At 43.0% G+C, this 25066-nt stretch overlaps 1 protein-coding gene across 1 annotated transcript in view; it reads right to left on the reverse strand.

Annotated features, from left to right (window-relative positions):
- Window positions 1-24613, reverse strand: part of slc22a21 (solute carrier family 22 member 21) — a 40873-nt gene extending 16260 nt beyond the window's left edge. The window contains exons 1-6 of the mRNA XM_056243086.1: window positions 24053-24613; window positions 21952-22055; window positions 21036-21190; window positions 20587-20758; window positions 13963-14089; window positions 10507-10604 (exon numbers count right to left, since the gene is read on the reverse strand). Coding sequence (XP_056099061.1) covers window positions 10507-10604; window positions 13963-14089; window positions 20587-20758; window positions 21036-21190; window positions 21952-22055; window positions 24053-24442 — 1046 coding nt within the window. The 5' untranslated portion in view covers window positions 24443-24613. The remainder of the gene's footprint in view (window positions 1-10506; window positions 10605-13962; window positions 14090-20586; window positions 20759-21035; window positions 21191-21951; window positions 22056-24052) is intronic.
- Window positions 24614-25066: the final 453 nt, after the last annotated feature.

A 25066-nucleotide genomic window follows, 5' to 3' on the forward strand; every position in this document is an offset into this window, starting at 1 on the left:
GTTTTGAACAGCTGATCCTGCAGGTGGTCTCCTCTATTCAGCTTGGACTTTTTGATGTGATCCTCACTTTGCCTGGATCCTTCAGTCGATATCTGCAGTTTTAGTTTTTGACCTGGTCAGTGAAGCCGCAAATGTCTTCTTTTGAAGCTTACTGATGCTTTATTGGGGAGTAGCTGCTAGATCCTTACCAGACTTAATTGGTCACTCACTTCCTGACAAGCTATGGAAAATTGGTCCATTTTGCCACTCTGAATTTTCATCAAGGTCTTGAGGACTCGGCCCTCCAATGATCACGTAAGCAATGTTTTGTGGACCTGGTCTCCACCACCACTCTTGCACCTTAGTGATTCCTTGGATCTCTCCAATTGTGTTAGCGAAGAACGTTTTATAGCCTTAGCTTTCTCGCTGTATAGCAACAAGGACTGTTTGGCTATCAACCAAGTGGTACCATTTCCCAACTCTAATCTGGCTATGCTGCTCAAAGGACTTCCGCAGGCGTGTGGCAAACACTGCTTCACACATTTCTGCTTTGACAGAATCTCCTTTATGATCTAAGGGAATGAGTTTGGCTTTGGACTCCACAAGCTTGATCATTGAGCCCTGATCAGAGTTCCATCTGAGATACATTACAGCACCATAAGCGTTTTCGCTTCCATCAGAATACATTATTGCCCATGGTTCATCATTGACATTTGGAGCAGTTAAAGCTTTAGAGAATTTAATTTGGCCAAGGTGGACATACTCCTAAAAGAGCTTGATCGCATCTTCTCTGAGAACATCGGAAAGGGCGGTGTCCCAGGTCTCATTGATTGGAACCCTTCCATCCTTTACCACTTGGAACAGTCATCAAACTAGAATTGCTACCTTCTGCTTGGCTGGAGTCATTAGGCTTGCTGGATCGAACATCCCCAACGCCTGACTCAACAACTCTCTACATGTCAGTGGATAAGGTCTTTGTCTTCTGACTTGCTCTTGTGAGAGATTTTGACCAATTCTTCTCTTTGAGAAATTGGTTAATGTCATTTAGGGGTGTAACGATATTCGAACCGAACCGAAAAACCGCGATACAGAACACACGATTCGAATCGCGATACTCTCATTGCGTACCGAACACGCCCCTCCGCGCCCCCTGCTACCCCGGCCCCGCCCAGCCCGGCTCAATGGACCTCATGTCTTGTGTACAGTACACAACGAATTCAGTTTTGTAGCTAACCACCATTAACACCAAATAACAAGCTCCGTGTTTTGTTACTTTCGATAATAAGCAAGGTGTAATCTTTCAAATTTGTCTATTTGATACGAAATTCAAACAATAAATGGCGTTTTGGCGCTCTTTGATGTGGCGTGACAGATCGCTTTTCAAATGCGTGACAGATCGCATTTCAAACGGCAACGCGGCGCGCGGGTAAACGCGATCATCTCTTCCTCAGTTACGGAATGGACACCTGAAGGTATGTTGAAAGATGCAGTATACTTACTGAAAGGCATCATAACTCGTGTAATCGCTCAATCAGTGTTTCAGCAGCGGAAAGACGTCAATAAAACAGCATAGCTTGTCACTAGCATTATATTTACCTCAACAGGCAAGTGATTCAGTGTCCACAACTTCCTATAAATGGTTCCTATAAATGAACTCTTGCACCATGTTAGCCTTTTTTACTTTTTTAAATTTTACTTAACCTGTTAATGATATCTTGATTATTTAATGTATGTTTAAAATATCTTTCATGAAAATGACAACTGTGTAAAGTATTATATTTCAATAACAAATTAGAGTAAAACACAAGTAATGCAAAAACTGCCTTGTGTTCAGTTTACATGTTTTCATACAATGTGTTGTGTGTTGATTATTATATCTAAAAAATAAATAGTATCTGAATTTAGGTTAAAAGTCTAGGCTACAACCTTTAATGTTATAGTAATGTGCGGCTCCCTATATAGTTTACAGATTTAGCAGATTTTTTTTTTAATCCTTGTGAAACGTTTAATTGTAATTGAATTAATTTAAAGACAAAGACAATTTTTTCGTTAAACCACTGTTTAAAAAAGAAAAGGAAAAAAAAGAAGCAATTTTAGCTTTCTAAACCGAACCGAATCGAACCGAACCGAGACGTCAAAACCGTGGGAAAACCAAACCGTCAATTTTGTGTATCGTTACACCCCTAATGTCATTACATGGAGCTTTTTCTCTTCCACATCATGGCCCTGATCAAGTGCCTTATTGTCATCGTCACACATTTGGTATGGTAGAACCATAGTCTATTCTTTGATTTTAACTGGCTTATCCTTAGATTCTACCCTCCCACTTCGACCTGAGAGGACCCACGGCTTGAGAAAGAATCCTCCAGCTTTTAAGATCAACTTTACATTTGCCACAATAGACTTCAGCTGGTGATGGTCATTGTGAGACCTGAGAATGTCATCAACATTGCTGTCACGCTGGAGCACTCTGTGCTCTTCCTCAAGGTGAACAAAAGGATGGCAAATTGCCAGTTTCAACGCATACCCTGCTGGCTGGTCTCCAATATTGACCCTTGTGACCGCATATTCACTGAGCTCTTAATCCACAGATTCTCATCAAAGGAAGATGCATCTCACGGTCTTCCAGCCAAAGTGAATTAATGTCTCCTAATGCGGCATACACCACTCCTGAATATTAACAGGACAGCTCAGCTCAGCTCAGCACAGGCAGCCTTCCATTCAGGTTCTTTGGCTAATTGTTTTTCCATTCTCAGGAACGTAGCCTCAACTGCACACCTGTTATTTGGCAAGGAAGCTGGGTCTTCTAACCAAGGATATTTAGCGTGCCGATGCGGCTCTTTACTGTGGTTGTCCTCCATGATGTAAGCGAGTACCTGTCTTACTATTTCGAGTTCTCCCTCCTCAGCAAGAGTCATTTCTTTCCCATCTGGTTGGCAGTTTCCCCTTCGGCTCACATGCTGCACCAATGGAATACCACTTCCACCATTCCCAAAAGTTTTGGCTACTGATTGCATCACTTGACTCATGGAATCGGGCCAATGGCTTGTGGCAAGCCAATGGACTGTCCTCTGTTACCTCTTCGTATTTCATAGCTGCCATTCTCATTGACCTTTAACCATTGACCGCAAAGTGTGTTTTGGACATGTGGGCCAATACATATACCTCCGCAAAGAGCTCAGGATGAATTCATCTTACTGTCTTTCCCAGTGGCCCATACGACACAAGGTCTCCGACCATTCGGACACTCTGAGGGGCTAACTGGCCTTCTCGAAGGCTTATAAGCAATTCAACTACTTGGGGCCTCACAAGATCAACAAGTGGTATATCTGGAAAGAATTTCAGCAGTCGAACAGGCAATACGGATGATGCGTTATATTCTGCCCACTTTGACTGTGATGTTGTCGCAGCAAACGTAGAAGTCTGATGGAGAAGCTCGTGTCTGCCCTGCCTCACACTCGCGCATATACAAACACACTCAGATGGATCCTTTCATCTCTCATTTCTGTAGAGCACGCCGACTGGTCAAGAGGTCGTTTTTACTTTGATTAAAGTTTTTTCTTTTTTGGCGGGCGGGGGGGGGGGTCACAGACTTCACAGGATTTTTTTTTCTAAGAGGGTGTTACACATTTTACAGCAAATTAAAAAAGGCACAAGAGAACCATTTTTACTAGGGGTCTCTGACGTCTTGAGCCCAGTGTATGTTACTGCTTGTTATGGCGTAATGACTATATGTAAAAACAGCTATGGAGATACAGATGTGCAGTTTGACTGAATAACTACACACAAATCTGTAAGATGTAACAGGGTACTTATTAGGGGTGGAACGGTACATGTATTCGTATTGAACCGAAACGGTGCGGGTGTCACGGTTCGGTGCACGAATTTTCACGGAGAATACACGGTATAAAAATAAATAAAACTCGCGTGCAAATTAATTAATGTAATGCGGAACTACTGTTAGATACGTGGGTTCTTTAGGGACACATAATCTGTACCATCGGCTTAGCTCTGAACGCGCGTTCACTTCAAACGTTGGCTTTATACACGCGTCCTATTCGCTTTGGACTAGCGTCGAACTAGACGCGAATTTGACGCTCTATTCGCGTTTGGTGTGACCGCACAATGAACATATTTATCCAACTCCATTTCAAAACAGTCTGTGGGTCCCATCTTTTGGACATTCATCATATTGCATTGGTTTTCATGTCTTGTCCTCGGAGCACTAATCTCACACATTCTACATTGATTAAAAGAGAAAATCAAATGTGTTTTTAAATGGTAGTATTATTTTATACAGAAATCAATTATTTATAATTCAGATGAGAATAATGTTACATTGTCAATTAATAATGTTAATTAAAATTAAGGAAAACAAATATATTGATCTGAAATATAGCAAAATAATTTTAAATTAATTCAGGTACAATTACCAAACATCTCGCAAGGTCTTTTTTTCTTTTTATTAATTTAATTAATAAACTAATTATATAAAACTATTGTCAGTGCACTACAAATAAAACTGGTTCTATGCCTTTATTAATAAAACTTATTTAAAAAATACAATGCATTCTGCATTTTTGTTTTGCTTTTCCCTCCATTGTACCGAAATCGTACCGAACCGTGATGTCTGAACCGAGGTATGAACCGAACCGTGACTTCTGTGTACCGTTCCACCCCTAGTACTTATACATGCACTAATCCACATCTTGAACCAGATACTGGCTGCATCCAAAATCGCATATTTTCTTGAGTAGGTATTTATTTTAAACAAGCACTTACTTTGCGCCTGCTAAAAAGTATGTTCTATATAGTAAGTAAGTAAGTACGTAAGTAAAATTTATTTATATAGCACATTTATCACAGCAAAGCTGACCAAAGTGCTGAACAAAGTCAAAGAATAAAATAAAATAGACAACACATACAATACAATAAACAAGGGAACATAGATAAAAAAATAAAAAATAAAAAAAAAAATTTAAACGCATGTACGCAAAACGTCTCAGGTTACTACTGTAACCATAGTTCCCTGAGAAAGGGAACGAGACGATGCGTCACTTGACGCTTTGGGAACGCCCCCAGCGTGAATGTGTCTGAGCATCAATGTCAACTAGTCCAATGGAAAGAATGAGCGTCACGGGCGGGTGACGTCATGACCAGGAAGGGATAAAGGCTCACCCGGTGAAACGCGGCATTAGCTTCAAAAAGTCGAAGCAAGCCGATCACAGGGAAGCAGGAAGTATGGCAGGGTGACGCATCGTCTCGTTCCCTTTCTCAGGGAACTATGGTTACAGTAGTAACCTGAGACGTTCCCTTTCGAGGGAACTCGCGATGCGTCACTTGACGCTTTGGGAACGAGAATACCCAAAACGCCAGAATTCCAAGTACCTGAGTGTTAGTCTGTTGGAACTAAGCACTAAGCACCTGAGAACCTGGGGCAGCATCCAGGTCCAAACTGTAAAACCTGACGAACGTGAGCGGTGAGGACCAGCCTGCCGCATCACATACGTCTTGAAGAGAAACTCCAAATAATAAGGCTTTAGAGGCCGCCATACCCCTCGTAGAGTGAGCTCTGACCACCAAAGGACACGGCTGGTCAGAGTACTCGTATGCAAGTGAAATAGCCTCAACTATCCACTTACTAACCGTCTATTTAGAAGCAGGAAGACCCTTCTTAGGTGATCCAAAGCAAATAAATAACTGGTCGGACTTCCTCATTGAAGATGTCCGATGAACATAAGTATCCAGTGCTCGCACTGGACACAAGAGGTTCAGCCTTTCCTGGTCCGCAGATGTAAAAGGAGGACAGAAACCTGCAGCACAATAGGCCTCGGAATAATGGTAGGCACCTTTGGAACATATCCATGTTTCGGGTAAGAATGCCTTGGCCATCCCCGGTGCACTCAAGGCAGGAGGGGACCGAAAGGGCCTGAAGGTCTGACTCTAATAGGGACGAAATAGCTAGCAGAAAATAGTCTTAAAAGAAAGGAACTTCTCTGAGACCAAATCTAAGGGCTCGAAGGGAGCCCCAGATAGGCCTTCTAGAACTATTGCAAGGTCCCAAGCCAGCACCCTAGTGCAAGTTGCAGGCCTCAGCCTCAAAGTGCCATGAAGGAAACGAGTGATCAGGGGGTCTCGACCCAAAAATGTACTACCCACCAGGGCGTGGAAAGCCGCAATGGCCGCCACGTATACCTTAAGCGTGGAAGGACACAGACCTGATACAAAGCGTTCTTGCAGAAACTCGAATACTGTGTTTACTGAACAGTTAACCGGATCCCACTGACGCTGGTAACACCAAGAAGTGAAAAACTCTCGAAATAGTGAATATAGTTTCCTCGTAGCGGGAGCTCTGGAGCTTAGAATGGTCTCAACAACCTCGGTTGAGAGACCACTCTCTATGAGTTGGGCCCCCTCAGAGGCCAAACCCACAGTTTCCAAATCCCCTGCCGGGGGTGCAATATTGCATCCCCTGCCTGAGACGGAAGGTCTCTCCTGATCGGGACCTCCAAGGGAGTTCCGTCGAGGAGAAAAATTAGTTCCGCAAACCAAATTCAGCTCGGCCAGGGTGGTGCTACTAAATAGGCTTATTCCATCCTGGCGGAATCACTCCAGAACTCCTGGGAGCAGAGCAACAGGGGGAAATGCGTACAGACGTAGCCTCAGCCACGTCTGCACCATAGCAACCAGCCCCGTGGGGACTGGTTGAGTGAGGGATAACCAGAGTGGACAGTGCGTCGTACTTTTGCTGAGACGAGAACAAATCCACTTCTGCCTGGCCATAAAACTCCCATATTTGCTCCACCGCCTCGGGGTGGAGTCCCCTGGCCTCAGCCCCTGCCTCGACAGGGTGTCTGCTCCAATATTCTGCCCCCCCTGGAATATACACTGCCCTCAGACAGCGTAATTTCCTGAGGGACCAAAATAATAGGCCACCAACGTGTTGTCTGTGGGTCAAGAACCAGAGTTTCCTCCATATAACCAAGGCGCGGGGATACTGCCGCGTGATCTTGATCGTACGGAGTGGGTTTCCCCTCAGGGAGAACCCTCTGGTCCTGAGCCACCACTGTAAAGGTCTCACGTACAGCAGGTCAAAGGGTATCACATTGAACGCTGCTGCCTTGAGGCCCAACAGTCACTGTTTCAGAACAACACATGATGGCCCCTCAGGTCTGGGAGGAGATGTCTCAACGCATTGAAGACGACCATCATCTCTAGGCAATTCATGTGCCAAGCGAGATGATGACTCCTCCCAAGCCCTGAGCTGAGCGGCCTTCCAATACCGCTCCCCAGCCGGTGAGGGAAGCATCTGTCGAGATAGCAACTCGATGGCAAAGAGCTCCCAACACCGAACCCTGGGTTAAGAACCAGTGTTTCCTCCATATAACCAAGGCACGAAGGCACGGCCGCGTGATCTTGATCATACGAAGTGGGTTTCCCCTCGGGGAGAACCCTCTGGTCCTGCGCCACCACTGCAAAGGTCTCATGTACAGCAGGCCAAAAGGTACCCCGTTGGACGCTACTGCCACAAGACCCAACAGTCTCTCGAACTGTTTTACAGTGCGTGACTGGCCTAGCTTTAGCTCTATGGTGGCTGTCAGGATAGCAGCTACACGAACGGGCGATAAAGTGGCCCGCATCGTCACTGAATCCCATACCACACCAAGGAAAGTGGTTCTCTGTACTGGAGAAAGAACACTCTTCTTGGCATTGAGCCTCAACCCCAACATCTGCATATGAGCGAGAACGACACCTCGGTGCCGAACCGCTAACTGTTCTGATTCCGCTAGAATCAGCCAGTCATCTATGCAATTCAGAATGCGTATACACTGCAGCCTGGCGGGGCCAGAGCTGCGTCTATACACTTCGTGAACGTGCGGGGTGATAGAGCTAGACCGAAAGGAAGTGCCTGATACTGGTGTTCTTTGCCCCAAAGAAAACCTCAGGAACCTCCTGTGCTGAGGGAGGATGGAGATATGGAAGTATACGTCTTTTAGATCTATCGTGACAAACCAGTCCTCGGATCTGATTTAAGTCACGATCTGTTTGAGTGTCAGCATCTTGGACTTGAGTTCCAGCACCAAACACTCCAACAGACGAAGATCTAGTATGTGACGCTGCTCTCCATCCTTTTTTGGAACAATGAGATAACGACTGTAAAGACCCGACGCAATGTCGGGTGAGTACACCTGCTCTATAGCTTTCTTTGCTAACAGGGCCTTTACCCCTTGCTCCATTACCAGAGAGATTACCATTACCCATAGAGATATATTTGGCAGTAGCTTCCGCGCTGCCAGAAAACCTACCAAGGGAACCAGCCCCTCGAGGCTGGCCTCTGGTGTAATAAAGACAGCCAGTTCGGGGACCTGAAACATACTGGCAGGAACCACCCGAACTGACTGTTTTCGAACCCCCCTCAGAGGGCGCGAGTCCGACGCAATGTCGAGTTGACGCTGCGCCAGAAGCTCGCTGGAGAACGCTGCGCCCCGAAGCACCAAGGGTGGCGGGGTTGGCAGAACGGTCCCCTGAGGGCACAGAGATGGAAAGGGCACCGTATAATGAGGTGTACACCATTCCACCCCGGTTGGGGCTGCCCTCACCGGTCTGACGCCGTGGCGCCAGACCTTTTCTTTTGAGCCGCAGCCTTCTCAGCATGAAGAACGGTCCTCGGATCCGGCTTCTGCTTTGAAGGCTTTGGCTGCTGTGTTGTGTATGAGAAACTAGCCGGCTGGAGCTGCTCACGCCCAGCAGCCCCAGTGGGTTGGACATAGCGAGGGAGAGATTATCTTGTATCTTTCTCCATGATTCCCATCAAATTGAGCCAGAGGTGTCTCTCAGGGACCACATTTCTTTGGCTGCCATCCCTGAGAGATAAATCTGAGGCCCGACGGAGTTCTCAAACCCCATCGGGCCAACTTCCTCACTTCTGTCCAAATACCACAGCAGGTCAGCCTGATATGCTTGCAGCACTGCTATAGTGTGCAAGCAGGCTCGTGCTAGACCCACTGCCATATATGCTTTTCCCACAGGATTAAAAAATAGTTTTCTTTAATGGTTCAGTGAGAGAAGCCGACGCCTTCAGGGACGATACTGAACCGGGAGACATAGCTCGCAAGTGTCTGTTCTACCCGGGGTATTGCCCCATAGCCATACTCTCTTAACCCCCAAATATCTGAATATACATGAATGTGGGGCTAAAAAATGAGTAAGGCTTTTTCCATGATCTAGACAGCTCGCTGAAAAATAGAGGGAAGGAAACTCGTTCAATTTATTTTAAGGACGAGTGCCCCCTTATTTCTGCTGGCCATCAAATATTTAATTCATCTACAGCCTCAGTAAACACCTCCACCAGCTTATTATTATATATATATTTTTTTTATATACATTCTTTATATATATACACTTTATTTTATATATAACATATAAACTATCATATATATATATATATAGGCTATATATAATTCTCATACGCTGGGGAAGAGATGGCAAATCCACTTCCCCCATGATTGAGTACACTTTTAATGCCCAGCACATCTACCTCCTCGGAGGTAGAGCACTGAAGTATTGATTTCTCTCCCCGGGCGGAAGAGACCGCAGCGCGGGCTTCCGAGACCGGAGAGAGAGCACTGGATCCCTCGTGGAAAGGGAGGAGATAAGATCCGCGGACCCGTCTCCAACCCCGTAACGAGATCCTATTCGCGATCCACAGGAATGCATTCTCCGCGCTGCCTCGGCAGACGCGTGTCCTGCACCCCGAGGATCGCGAGCCTGGCCACTTTCCTCGAAAAGTGACAGGCGGGAGTGGAGCATGCGAAGCGAAAGCTTCTCACAATGTTGCAATCAGCCCCCTCGGAGGCTGATACCGCATGCTCCACTCCCAAACAAACTACACAAAGCTCGTGTGTGTCCCCACCCGTTAAATAACGCGGGCAGGGAGAAGCACAGAGTTTGTAAAGTTGTTTCGCCATAACTCTTCCCAATAATATCGAACAGACAACAATAAATAGACAGAGACAGAGTAACACAGATCGCTTGCTGAGACACAGAAGCTAATGCCGCGTTTCACCGGGTGAGCCTTTATCCCTTCCTGGTCATGACGTCACCCGCCCGTGACGCTCATTCTTTCCATTGGACTAGTTGACATTGATGCTCAGACGCATTCACGCTGGGGGCGTTCCCAAAGCGTCAAGTGACGCATCGCGAGTTCCCTCGAAAGGGAACTCTAGTACGCATGTAATCTGGACGAACTACATCCGCCATTTTGTCATTATCATGTGACCTTGCAGCTCTTCACGGCCATTCATAGATCATCTACCGTGTCCTTAAGGGATAGTAAAGTATTCATTGTATGCACACTTAAGAATCTCGCCGGAAGAAGTAGGTCATCCGGATATTTTTGCCAAGTGTTTTATGAGTACTGTGAGAACGGACATACTACTCTTGTCACATACTGTTTTTTTCCCACTATATATAGTAAGAAAGTATGTGCAGCCCATGTCTATCTTGAGTAGATGTAAGCGCTCTTACCAGACCAGGCACAGCAGGACAGTAATGCAGCGGATGTTGGTGGACTTCACCAGGTCACAGAGACTGTAGGTCTTCAAACTTCCAGCACTACCCTTTGACTGTAGCACACGTGTAACAACAAACATGTCTTGTTACACAACACTGTCAAAACACTGCATACATTGTAAGCAAAAGACCATTTGATATCCACAGCTAAAACAATATGAAGCACTCTTATGCAGACAGTCATAATAACATCATAGACCAGGGGCCGGCAACCTTCTTATCATAAAGTGCCATTTTTACGTTTCCGAGTTAATCACTGTACCTCTATATATAAGCATATTTTAAATATTCATAATGGCTAACATGGAAAGAGTGCAGAACATTAAATATTTCAGAACTAATTTTTTTTCATTTGTCAAATCATGCATTTTGTCCAGTTTCATCTCTTTCTGTCTTTTCACGATTGGATAGCTATCCGATCAGAGAAAACACATGAAGTGAACAGGTCCGCATGAACAGATTTTCCACACGAATCACAGTCATTTTAATGTGTGTGGAATGTTTAATAGGACTTAGGTCTAATAGTATCTCCAAAATGTATAGCATTAATTATGTACAGTCACTAACTTGTTGCCGGGCTAATGGTTTATTCATTGACTTGCGCAGTTTAATTCTCACACTTTAATAGTATTTATAACTCCTAACTTAATAAAACAAGCTGTGTTACAATGAGGAATGATTACCTCAAAATGTAGATCTGTATGCATGTGGGAGGTACTATATCTGAATGAAATTGTGTCAGGACCACTATCATCAAAGATTATTGACAATTAGCATACAGTTACGATTGGCGGTATGGTTCTGTTCTGGCGTGGATAAGAGCAGGGAGAGCAGCGATAGGGTATACAGAACAGAACAAACATAAATGTATAGCAGATATGTAATATATATATTAGTCTGAAGAAGAATATCAGAAGGCCAGTCCTGACTGGACGAGTGGAGCTGGGGAGGGAGGAGGGTAACTAGCTCCTGAGTAACGCGGTAAAGCTGTAAAAACTGAATGGACCTTATATATGGATGCTGTGATACCACTGTATTCCTATAGGAAGACGTAGCTGATGCAAGCTCGACTGACGTGACTGGCCAGAACTAAAGTTTTGCTTGTTTACATACAGCTCTCTTGGTTTTTTCATGCTGTAGGCTACATGTAAGCGCTGGGTTTTGATGGATAAGCACGGAGATGCTGTAAGTTATTTGAGTCACTGGAATGTAAGGCCTCGGATAACTACTGAGCACTGGCCCACTCTTTCTGTCACGCACAGAAGAGTCAGATATCCTGCCTTTTTATTTTTTTAGTTCTCTCTCTCTCTGATGTTTGAAGTTAATCTACAAATGCTGTGAGAAGCAACTTGTGAATAATGGCTTTTTCTGCAGTCAAGGTCAGTTAGGCTGGGAATGTAGGGAGTCAGATAAGAGGTCTTCAATTATAAAACATTTATGCACGTCAGGTGGGCATATTATGGGATTTTGAGGAAGACCAGGGTGAATGAAGATGAACTGGAAATTGTACATTAATGGTAAAAGGAAGCAGGAGGCCTTACGATAATCTGTTCATTTGTTTATCCAATACATTTTAAAAGTCTTGGTTCATTGAAAATTGCATATGATCTGACTAAATAAATATTCAGTTTAGCTGGGAGCTCATCTTTTCGCTCTAGAGACTACCCTGGATCGTGATTTCAGACAAATACATTGTATTACATTTTTTTTACCATTGAGTGGCCTGACTTTAATTTTATTGGTCAAAATTCGCCACACGACCCTGTCCTAGAGCAATGAATTACAATTTAAGCCAGTGGAACTGCAAATTACTTTATTTATGATGATATTGAATTGCTTCAGTAGAGTCAAAGTTCACTTGTGATTTCAAATACTTTTTATTCCTGGTTAAATTGAGGTCATTAACTAATAAAATCCATTTTAACTAAATGTTATTTAAACTAGCGATAGTCGGCTTATTAGTGTTACCTTGAACTGACATATGTGAGTTTGTGAGTCACACGGAAAATTAAACGGCTCCTTTTTTTCAGTGAAATAAGCCTTAAGTAACAAATTGCCAAGTTTTTGTTCTTTTTAGAAATGAGTGGCATTGGTGTTGTAGCTTTAAATGTTAAATGAGACTGATGAGAAAGCAGAGCTGTTCATATGATAACACACTGTTTTGTTTAGTCTTTCTTCACCTGACTCTAGAAATAGCGTGGACTGGGCAAGACAATGGGATGATCATTGGACCTCACTTTGGTTGCTCTATTTTCTGAAAATTTGATTCCACATTCATATGAAGACGTTTTGAACGTCAAAGCACAATTTGAAAATAAGATCTGTCGCTACTACCGTTTAGTTGCGACTTCTAATGAATCGTGTTCAAAAATACACTGTTGTTGTTTTCCATTTTCTGCATGTTTATGTTTTCATGGAGTTAAACAAGTGAACAGCACTTTTAATGTTGTGCAAGGATCATAAGAGATTGTGTCATTTATTGGCATGTAATTCTCCTGACTGAATTAATCATACACCTGAACTAGATTAATGTTTAAAATTACTTGTGCATGTGAACTCTGGATTATGAACTTTGGACTTTGAAAAGGCCTGTTTAGTGGAATGATTGAATGCTTGTTTCTAAGAGTTGTGGAATAACTGATATTATGGTAGATGCAATTATAATGAGGCTTACAGTAAATACTGTTGTCATATTAGTAAGTCCATGCATTTAAAGGTGGCCATTCTAAGTATAAATTGTCCAGTTCAGTGTGTCTTTCCCAGGACTGCATATGCTTGCTTTAATCTTCAGAGTCACATCTTTATGACATTGCATCTCAAAGTTAGTCAGCTATTCATCTATCTAAACCAGTGGTTAGAGTTAGGTTAGCTTTTTCTGCTGTCTCCACTCAGATGGGCAAGGAGTTTGACCAGAACAGAAGCATACCGACTGTAAAGTCCATATAATCATTATCTGACAGAAATGATCCTGACTGAAGGGGTGTTTGTGTGCCTGTCCAACATCTTTTCCAGTCAGTGAGTAACTAACTCTGTTACAGTATATAAACATGTTGCTTCATAAAAGATTATATTGCACAAACTAGGCTGGTAAATAAGTGCATTCGTGGCATGCAGTAAAAAACTCTTCGCTCAGCCTCACTTCTGCTATGCCATACAGCAGAGTCATTTGTTATGAACTTATCGTTGCCTACATGCATCGACGTGGCACATGTGCAGCAGTTGTGAGAAGGACAAAAGAAGACTAAATCATGCTGTTTTCACAGTGCATTGAACTCTTTCAACTCCTCGTTATATGACCCCTCTAGTAGTAAATCAATCGCAGTTGAACAGAGAATAAGAGGTTGAAGAGCTTTGGTCATCCGAGGAGCTGAGCGAGGCACATGTAAGAGCACAGGCAGGTGTGGAGATCACCTGATGAAGGGGGAACATGACTTCAGGGGCCTTAACCCCGTTCATCTTGGCAGCCTTTCTCAGAATCTCCTCGGCCTCTGCGACCCTCCCCTGAGACAGCAGCCATCGCGGAGACTCTGGGATAAACCTGCAAATAACAACAGATCCTTATTATACTTATTTAATGCAGCAAAATGAAATGGTATAATAGTGTGTAATGTTGCTTTTTGAGCATGAAATAAGTCCCTCCAGCGGGAGTAATTCTCTTTATCAGTGTCAGTGTTTCTGAACTCTGTTGCGCCTGAGGCTGTTCCGGTGCACGTGTGTGTGTGTGTGTGTGTGTGTGTGTGTGCTTCTCTCTCTGTTGTTTCCGCTGTCTATCCTCCTGTCTGTTTCTCATAGGTTATTCGCCCTAACTGGACGTGATGTCAGCGCGCGCAGTGGTTTGTCACGGAAAGCGCGGGCGTCTTTTAAAAGAGGAACGGAAGTGCAAAATCCCCAGAGGGAGAGCGAGAGAGAGAGAGAGCAGAGCATGTGTTGCCCACTTTGTTGAATGCTGTTGAAATTGTTTTCATAGCTTTGATTGTGAAATCTGTGAAGCTTGAGTGAGCAATTGATAATGTTTTTTCTCTCCCTCATATTTCTTTCTTTTAGTGGTTGACCACATATGTAACTTGAGAACAAACTGCCTGAGTCATGGACGATGTAGGCATTTTTGACATACTTTTCTCCTGTTTATGTTTAGTAGAGGACTTTCTGTTAATTATTTTGTCCTGGCCTAGCCCTTTTGCATCCTTATTTTTTGTTTGAACTGCTGGGAGAACTTGTTTCCCTCTAACCTCACAATAAAAAAACAAGACATTGAGAAAGTTCTTGTAAAAGTAATCTGCATGATTATTTTCCTTTATGTTTCACCCCTGAACCCTAGACCATGGGTCGTAACAACTCCTCGAAACGCCTCCATTATAGTCTTGAGTTTCTCCCGGGAACGAACACGTCCCAATATTCCTCATTATAATAATTCATACGCGGAATAAAGGGGCGGGGCCTGGTTGAGTTAGTTAGTAGTGTGTTAAACTGGCGGTTATGGAAAGGGGCGGGACATTTCCTAAACACACTCGAAGCGCTCGACCAATCACAACACACTGACCCAGGAGACCAATCAGAGCACAGTGTGCTTTCAGAAGGAGGGGCTTCATAGAGACAGGAAGTAAACAGAGCGTTACTGACAGACTGGGAAGAGAGGAGCCGCAACAATGGAGAATATGAGGAGAATAATCAACATTCAAGCAGGAAAACCTGTTCTAGTAGAGCCTGTGACGTGCATCTAGGCCCGTCCTACTGAGGTAATCAGGTAATTAATGTGAAACACCTGCAGAGGGTTATAAAATGGAATGGTTCTCTGACTTGGGGTGGCTTTGGTTACCCTCTGGTTTTTCTGTTATTTTGGGTTGCTGTTTTATTTGTTATTTGTTTGCTTTATATATTAGTTTAGTTTGGGAAGTTATGTTGGCAGGCCTGTGTTATTGGAACGTGTTTTTGAGTTTGGCGTTAATTACGTAGCTTATTCTTTATTGTCAATAAAGACTCTTTGACTGGCTTTTGTTCTCGTTGCCTCCCTCATTTGTCGCGGCTCAGAGCCGGCCGTGACTCTAAAACCATTTTTAGAGCCACAATAGGTCCTCTCTAAAAAAATTTACAGCACTGTGAGCTAACAAGAACAAACAATGTTTGTGTTTATCACAGAGTTTAGAGTCGGAAGTTTATCAAACTGAGAATCAATGCGAGCACCTGTAACCCTGGTAGACGAGCATTTCTATTCTAACCCTTTAACCCGATTTCGCTTCTCTGTTTGCGATCAGATCACTTTAAGCCGCTAAACTCCAGGAATGTTTTCAGTTCAATTATCCAGTAAGTGAATTCATTCAAACAATCAGTCCGAACCAGCACTAATGTAAAGAAAACCAGGCTGATTACATCAGAGGTGGCGGAGAAAATAGATTTCAGTGAATTATTCCAGTTATTCATATAATTCATTATTTATTCCAGGGGCTGTTTAGCTTTAAAACGAGGTCCTGTTCGGTAGCGCAACTTAACTTGTCTAAAATGTAAACAAGCTTTTTGCTGTTGCACTGTACACACTATACACTGTGAATTCTGTAAAAGTTCTGTGAAAAAGTTTTTAGTTTTTTTTTGTGTGTGCATACATTTTTGAATTATATGGACTCTTTGGTATACCATTTGGTTATAAGGTGTCCTTTTGTCCTTTTTTGGAAAGGCACCTACATTTACCTTAATAAAGCTTGCAGAAAATACTGTTCCCTTTCGAATGGGAACTCGCACTGCGTCTGAGAAGTCTGCGAAGCACGTGTGCAAACGCGACAATTGTACTGGCCAGTGAGAGCCTATGACGTCAATACCAGTGCGATCGTGAGTATAAAAGGGTGCCTGAGGAACGCGTCCTCCTCTTCATCGTCTTCAGGAGCCGTTTGTATGGATGTGTAAGACAGAAACGCCACGGGTGGAGTGTGCGTGACTCCTCGAGCTGGATATGTTCATATGATGCATTTGAGAGAGTACTGAAAGAGACTGGTGAGAAGCTTTGTGATTCTTTTATTCTTTCCAGAGGGATAGTAGTCAGCATTTGCACGAGCGTGTTCGGCTCTCAAGGGAGTTAAAGACACTCATAGCTATGCATTCGTGCCAGAAGACTCTGCTCTCGCTTGATTTGCGATAGAAAAAAACAGTTCTGCCTAAGAGCATACTCCGCTTGTTCTCAGGGTTGTCATCCTGAGTTCTCCACTCTACAAGCATTAGTTTAAACATTAGTGTCAGGTTGAATGGCTCTCGTGAGCTAATATTTGTTTAGTGCTCCCCTTGTTCTGAGGGTTGTCATGCAGAGTACTCTGCTCCCCTAGGCCTCTGTCTATTGTTTGAGTCAAGCTGATTGGCATTCTATGTGCCTCCTTTTAAACTGAACCGTAAGTTTAGTTACGGTTGACCTCCCAGGGGCTAGACCAATATGATTTTGGCAAAGATAAAATAAGATCTGTCTTCTGATGGTTCGGTTCAGGTCTTATTGTCAGATTGAATGGCCCTCTGTGGGCCCCTTGACAGACCGTATAATGTTCAGGCGTTGTTAGTGCTCCCCTCGCTTTAGAGGGTCATTATGCTGTGTACCTTAACTTTTGTGTATGCACTTAACTTTTTAGAGAGTTAAGTTGAATGGCTTTCTCTAAGCCTCCTTGGCGAGCTTTATTTTAGTTGAGCACTGGTAGTGCTCCCCTCGTTTTGGAGGGTTATGTTTGAGTATTCGGCTCCTTAAGAGCTAATTTTCATTGCTAGAGTCAAGTTGAAGAGCTTTATGAGCCTCCTTGACAAGTTCAGTAAACTATTTGAGTTATATGGCTCTTGATGAGCCTTCTTGACAAACCTACATTGTTTAAATGTCATGCTGAGTACTTCACTCTTTAGAGGTTTGTTTATCTTTAGTGTCAAGTGGAATGGCTCCAGGTGAGCCTTGACAAAGAGTGTCGTTAGGTCTCCTCTTGTTCAGAGAGCTGTCCTGTCGAGGCCTCTACTCCCCAGAGCTCTGCATGGTTAGGTACCAGGGTCTGTCTACGGTCTCTAGATAGGAGTGGTACAGGGTCTCTAGATAGGAGTGGTACAGGGTCTCTAGATAGGAGTGGTACAGGGTCTCTAGATAGGAGTGGTACAGGGTCTCTAGATAGGTGTGGTACAGGGTCTCTAGATAGGAGTGGTACTGGGTCTCTAGATAGGTATGGTACAGGGTCTCTAGATAGGAGTGGTACTGGGTCTCTAGATAGGTGTGGTACAGGGTCTCTAGATAGGAGTGGTACTGGATCTCTAGATAGGTGTGGTACAGGGTCTCTAGATAGGAGTGGTACTGGGTCTCTAGATAGGTGTGGTACAGGGTCTCTAGATAGCAGTGGTACTGGGTCTCTAGATAGGAGTGGTACTGGGTCTCTAGATAGTAGTGGTACTGGGTCTCTAGATAGGAGTGGTACTGGGTCTCTAGATAGGTGTGGTACAGGGTCTCTAGATAGCAGTGGTACTGGGTCTCTAGATAGGAGTGGTACAGGGTCTCTAGATAGGAGTGGTACTGGGTCTCTAGATAGGTGTGGTACTGGGTCTCTAGATAGGAGTGGTACTGGGTCTCTAGATAGCAGTGGTACTGGGTCTCTAGATAGCAGTGGTACTGGGTCTCTAGACAGCAGTGGTACTGGGTCTCTAGATAGGAGTGGTACTGGGTCTCTAGATAGCAGTGGTACTGGGTCTCTAGATAGGAGTGGTACTGGGTCTCTAGATAGGAGTGGTACTGGGTCTCTAGATAGGAGTGGTACTGGGTCTCTAGATAGGAGTGGTACAGGGTCTCTAGATAGCAGTGGTACTGGGTCTCTAGATAGGAGTGGTACTGGGTCTCTAGATAGGAGTGGTACTGGGTCTCTAGACAGCAGTGGTACTGGGTCTCTAGATAGCAGTGGTACTGGGTCTCTAGACAGCAGTGGTACTGGGTCTCTAGATAGGAGTGGTACTGGGTCTCTAGATAGCAGTGGTACTGGGTCTCTAGATAGGAGTGGTACTGGGTCTCTAGATAGGAGTGGTACTGGGTCTCTAGACAGCAGTGGTACTGGGTCTCTAGATAGGAGTGGTACTGGTTCTCTAGATAGCAGTGGTACTGGGTCTCTAGATAGCAGTGGTACTGGGTCTCTAGATAGGAGTGGTACTGGGTCTCCAGATAGCAGTGGTACTGGGTCTCTAGATAGGAGTGGTACTGGGTCTCTAGATAGGTGTGGTACTGGGTCTCTAGATAGGAGTGGTACTGGGTCTCTAGATAGGAGTGGTACAGGGTCTCTAGATAGCAGTGTTACTGGGTCTCTAGATAGCAGTGGTACAGGGTCTCTAGATAGGAGTGGTACTGGGTCTCTAGATAGGTGTGGTACAGGGTCTCTAGATAGCAGTATTACTGGGTCTCTAGATAGGAGTGGTACAGGGTCTCTAGATAGGAGTGGTACTGGGTCTCTAGATAGGTGTGGTACAGGGTCTCTAGATAGGAGTGGTACTGGGTCTCTAGATAGGAGTGGTACTGGGTCTCTAGATAGGAGTGGTACTGGGTCTCTAGATAGGAGTGGTACAGGGTCTCTAGATAGCAGTGGTACTGGGTCTCTAGATAGGAGTGGTACTGGGTCTAGATAGGAGTGGTACTGGGTCTCTAGATAGGAGTGGTACTGGGTCTCTAGATAGGAGTGGTACAGGGTCTCTAGATAGCAGTGGTACTGGGTCTCTAGATAGGAGTGGTACTGGGTCTCTAGATAGCAGTGGTACTGGGTCTCTAGATAGGAGTGGTACTGGGTCTCTAGATAGCAGTGGTACTGGGTCTCTAGATAGGAGTGGTACTGGGTCTCTAGATAGCAGTGGTACTGGGTCTCTAGACAGCAGTGGTACTGGGTCTCTAGATAGGAGTGGTACTGGGTCTCTAGGTAGCAGTGGTACTGGGTCTCTAGATAGCAGTGGTACTGGGTCTCTAGGTAGCAGTGGTACTGGGTCTCTAGACAGCAGTGGTACTGGGTCTCTAGTTAGGAGTGGTACTGGGTCTCTAGATAGGAGTGATGCTGGGTCTCTAGATAGCAGTGGTACTGGGTCTCCTCTCATCCTGAAGAGTTGTGCTATTGGGGTTTTCACTCCTCTGAGCCCTGTGGGTCAGCAGAGTCGAGTGGCAAGGTTCTCTGTGAGCCTCCTCGATAACACGGTTTTAGTGTAAAGGGTGATTAAATCTCTTCTCATTTTAGAGAGTCGTCTTACTGAGGCTTTCACACCCTAGAGATCCGCCTAGATGACGTTGCCAAGTGGTACAGCTTTCAGTGAGCATCCTTGGTAGTCTTGCCTTTTTAGTAAAATGGTGTAGTTAGGCCTCCACTCATTCTAGAGTTATCCCGTTGAGGCCTCCCCTGTCTAGAGCTCTTCCTTCTAGACACTAGCACTAGGTCTCGTTATGAGTGTCTTTGGCCGCTGTCCTTGGGTAGAGTGTGGTTAGGCTCTCTTTAAAGAAGTCATCTCTGTAGATGTAACGTGTATATTCTGTTTTGCTTAGGTTCTGTTCTGTTTCTGTTCCACAATTGTGAATGTTGACCTAGTTTCTTTGTGTGTGCCAGTTAGCCTAATTAAGTTCACCTTATATTAATTTAATTTATTTGTTTGGTCTGTCTATTTAAGCTCTGTTTCCTTCAGTTTTTTTGTCAGTTCCTTGTTTGAATAAAAGTTAAACTGCTGTGTTTAGATCCTTTACTCCTTGTTTATTGCAACACAGCTGTGACATAAAAATCTCACTGAATCTTTTTCTAAGAGTGTAGAGACTCAATTGTGCAACATCCACATGGGCGAGTCCTCAACTCTTTATGAGATGAAAGTATAATCAAATTATCCACACTATCATAGCTTAATGGGAATGTTAACAAAACGTTCTTAGAATATATTTGTATTATCTGGGGTGTTTTTAGGTATAACCCATCTTATTCAAATGACCTTTGTGCTGCCTCTTTGGCAAGCAAGTGTTCACTATACATAACTGTTCTTCTCGTGTCTGGTGCATTATTAAATAGCGCCCATCCCATAGCAAACACCTACCACCATAGGGGCATGCAGAAGAATCCAGGGATGGTGAGGACCAGCAACAGCGTTCTCCAGTCTCGCAAGAAGTAGGCCGCCAGGGGAAGCATCATGTACCCGATGGAGAAGAAAAGACACACGCCAAGAGTGGAGTAGATGTCACGAACGGATGGGCTGAATATTTCCATTCCTAGGGGAAGGACATTTTCATAAAACATTTTTTTTAGTTTAATCTACAGTCCACAGTCTGAATTATTGAGAATATTTTCAAAGTAGATTCTGAGACAAAAACATGCATATGTTTTTAAACATCCTAAAAATGTGCTGGTGGAAAAAATGTGCCGCCAGTCATCATTTTCAATAATTTTTATATGACTGAAAACAGTAATGTAAAGATCAGTTGTGATTATTCAATGCTAATATAAAGTGTACACTAAAAAGAATCACAGCACATCAAAAGCCTTTACCTAAAGCAAATGCTGTCAAATAGTTTGAAATCTGGCCCATTCCAGCAATGAAAAACAACACGCAAAACATCACCCAGGATGGGGAAAAGACTTGAATGAAGGTGAATGCCGTCTGAATCCCCATGGTAATAAACAGCACTATTTTCCTGCCAAACCTGAAAACCAAGAAGAAGAAAAAACAAGTTTATTTCCAATAGGCAACTTTCCAGTTTTCACCAGTTTTTACGAGAGTGAGCGCTTTCTGCTCTCTTTCTGTGTATAGGCCACTGCTTTCACAATTTGAATAAATTGTGGAAAATATGCATAATTATAACTATTGCAACAGACGGGAGAAAAAAAATCTGATTTGTCAAAATAGATCTGTGTATTAAGTCTTGAAGTGTAAAAGGGAACTGAGACACCAGCCACTTGTCCAATGTAATGTTTAATGCGTTTCATTGTTCGCCATTTTAACAACTTTTCACTTAACCTTTTTAAAACAATGGGATTTTTTTTAACTTAATTGAGAAATACTCTACTTGTTGTTTAATTTATTATTTACTTAATACAGTGAATTCAGGTAAAATGGGACAATTTCTGCCATCGAGACTGGGAAAAATGTCCCAATTATCCTGAATTACCCAAATACACTGATCCCAGCCCGGCGTTCTGATGATTCGGCTTCTTTTAAAATGATTTGCATTGGCAGAGAGAAAAAAAAAACATAGTAAATGGCCAATTTTTGTTTAAAACACTAATGACTTGCTTTGATACAGCAGTTTAATAAACAATATCACACTTGAAATCCTGAAATCACAATCAATCAGGATGACCAATGGTCTAATTCTTTGCCGAACGAGATCTTTGTGCTTGCCATTAAATAATTATAATATTCACATGTGGCTTGTGGGGAACAAAAGGTTTGATGCTTTCTAACCTGTCAGAAACCTGTCCAGAGATGACAGAACCAGTCAAAACCCCAGAGAAGAAGAGAGAGGTGGTCAATGGCACTCTCCAGTCATCCGAACACACCAAATCCCACTGCCGATGAACACACGGCAGGGTGTGAAGGGATTATATCCATTTGTAGAAGGAAAATAAAACAATGTTCAAAGTTACGTTTTTGAAAGGCTACGTTACGGTCTGACCCATGCAAGCCTGGAGTGATTTACATTAATTTTGACACTTCTATTTCTGATTGAATAAAGGAAAAATGGAGACAGGGGCTAGTTGTCACAGCGGCTTTTACAGTAACTTTAGGATTTTCTGGTAAAATTATATTTACATAAATATTTGTTTTCCGTGAAACCCATAGTTTAACTCAAAATCCAAGATACTGATATAGACTTTGTTTGTCCATGTCTTACAAAACAGGAATAAGAATCGACCAATACTGATCTTATTGTGAACGATTCATCTTGAAAGAAAATGTCATAACTTCCTCTTTCTGTGATATGAATTATGTCTCCACACAATCCATTTCGATTTGTATTTTCCTTTTCTTTTTCATCCAATTTTGATTAAAATGTTTTCCCTGTTCATAAAGCAGTTGTACATCACAATATGGAAGTTACGTTGCATGCAATTTTGGTTTCAATTTTCGAAAATATTTGGTCATTCTGTCAAAACTTGTCCATTATGTCCAAAAGTATAATTTACTGATTAACATATAACACACACCAGGATGCACATCCTACAAGAGTATTGCTTATAAATGTCAATATCACAATAAGATAGTTTTAATTTTTAAATTAGGATTAGCATTTCATGTGTTTTATAATAATTTTGGAACTTTAAATGTATGCAATACTGTACATCCGTTAAACAACACCGTTTGCATCAAACCAACTGTAGATTACTCAGAATATATTCCTCCTGACATGTTGCACAAGGCTTGCTTTTCAGATTATTAATCTAATATTTTTTATGTACAGTACGGACCCCATTTAAACTAAACTACAACACTGTTTGACCTAAAGATGTCAAATCAAACGGGAATTATATTCTGAATAATTTACAGTTGCGCTTTGATACCTTGTTGAGTTGTAGTTTAATTGATTTAAATGGGTTCAGTACTGTATATAAAATATACCAGATTAATAATCTAAAGCAAGCCTTGTGCAACATGAGGAATAATATTCTGAGTAATTTACAGTTGGATTGGTAGCTTTAGGTCAAACGGTGTTGTAGATTAATGGATTTAAATGGGTTCAGTGCGAAAAATACCATACTATAATGTACAAAATACCAGATTAATAATCTGAAAAGCAAGCCTTGTGTATAAAAGGGAATCCTATTCTGAGTAATTTACAGTTGGTTTGATGCAAACGGTGTTGTAGTTTGATGGATTTACAGTATTGCATAAATTTAAAGTTCCAAAATTTTATAAAACATGAGATGCTAATACCAAAAACAGAGCCTTGTGCAATAAAAGGGATATCTTTCTGAACATTTTACTATTAGTTTGATACAATAATGTCATATAGGCCTAGTTAAATTGTTTAATAAAGCTAATTAATATAGTCAAACCAAAATTTATTCAGACACCTTCAACATTTCTCATAGTAATGAATATGAGCAGTAAATTGGAAATTGAGCGATATCGCCTAATATGTCACAGTTTATTTTGCTATCCTCACTTACATAAATTAACTATAGTGTCCTGCACCCACTAGTAAAAATAATAACAATTGAATCATTTTTGGTTTGACTGTAAATCTTATTTCTTGAAATTAAGCCTTGTGCTATGCCAAGGGTGTTTGTTTATGTATTTATGAGTTGGTTTGGACTGAATACATGAAGTGCAGAGAGTTTAATGGGAATGAAACCGAATGTCTAACGGATGTCAAGCGTTAAACTATCACTGGAGCGACAGGTGGGGACGAGCCGGAACGCGCTATGAAGAAAGCCCAGAGTATCAGCCTTTCTCGGGGTCCCGGAGACCCCAGATCCGGCCCTTCCCAAACCACACGCCAATCTGAGCTTCAGTACATCGAGCTGGCTCTGGCTGGAGGAAGGAGAAAGCATCGAAAACAAACCTCAGTAACAATCGTGGAGATGTATATTTCATTATCATACACCCAGCCGTCCATACAGGTTTCTCGAGGAATATCCGAGACATTCACATCCACCCACGGGATCAAACCCCTGTCCGAGTAGTTTTTCACGATGTCCACTCGGTGTCGAGAGCATTTACTGAGGCGAGACTCCTCGTCCAGAGGAATGGACGCGTTTCTCCATTCACCCGTGATGTTCAGCGCCGCGGGAATCAGACAGTGATGAGCGGGTGTATCGCCCATGAAAACCATGGATAACCCCGTGAAGCCATTGGGAATAATGCTGAAACACAACAGAATGAACAGATTCCTTTGGAAAGGTCCCCAGTCTCCCAGGAACGCGGTGCTGTCATCGTAGTCTGGAGAGTTCATGATAGTCGCAGCACATCTGCGACAAAACCTTCTTCTTCGCTTTCAACGCGCCTCGCTAACTCCTCATGAGTAGCCTATTACCTCCACCTACTGTATAGCTTACATGTGTGATGTATCTGTATTGTTTTACTTTTTATACGAGGATGTAATGCTGCCCCACCCACCCCGAGGCTCAGCTCCCTCCTCCAGCGTACGAACTGGGCTCCTCAACCTCGAGGATGAGCAAAGCACCGCGATCCCTGTGTGGCAGGCCGCGTTTACATTCATCATTCGCAGTCATGAATTCGTGATTCGGGTTGGGTATCGTTTGAATTTTAACGATCTCGATTCCGATTCTGCTTATCAATTCCGATTCTTATCGATTCCTAATTTCGATTCCAATGAGGTAAAAAATAAATAAAATAAAAAACCCACTTATATATTATTCACATTTAGTCTTATTGCAAAACATGTAATTGTATCTGAATAGCATGAGCAGAAATCATCAGCTAAAGAACTGAGGTAGCGTTTGCCTGTGGTTTAACCCTCTGATTATCTTCATTTAGGGTCTACACTTGTTATCTTTGGGGTCTCCAGGGACCCCAGACAATAACATTGCATTTTGTAACAGTATAATAAATTTTT

Source organism: Rhinichthys klamathensis, unplaced genomic scaffold, assembly GCF_029890125.1.
Source record: "Rhinichthys klamathensis goyatoka isolate OS25496 unplaced genomic scaffold, OSU_Roscu_1.1 h1tg000776l_1, whole genome shotgun sequence".
Lineage (NCBI taxonomy): Eukaryota > Metazoa > Chordata > Actinopteri > Cypriniformes > Leuciscidae > Rhinichthys > Rhinichthys klamathensis.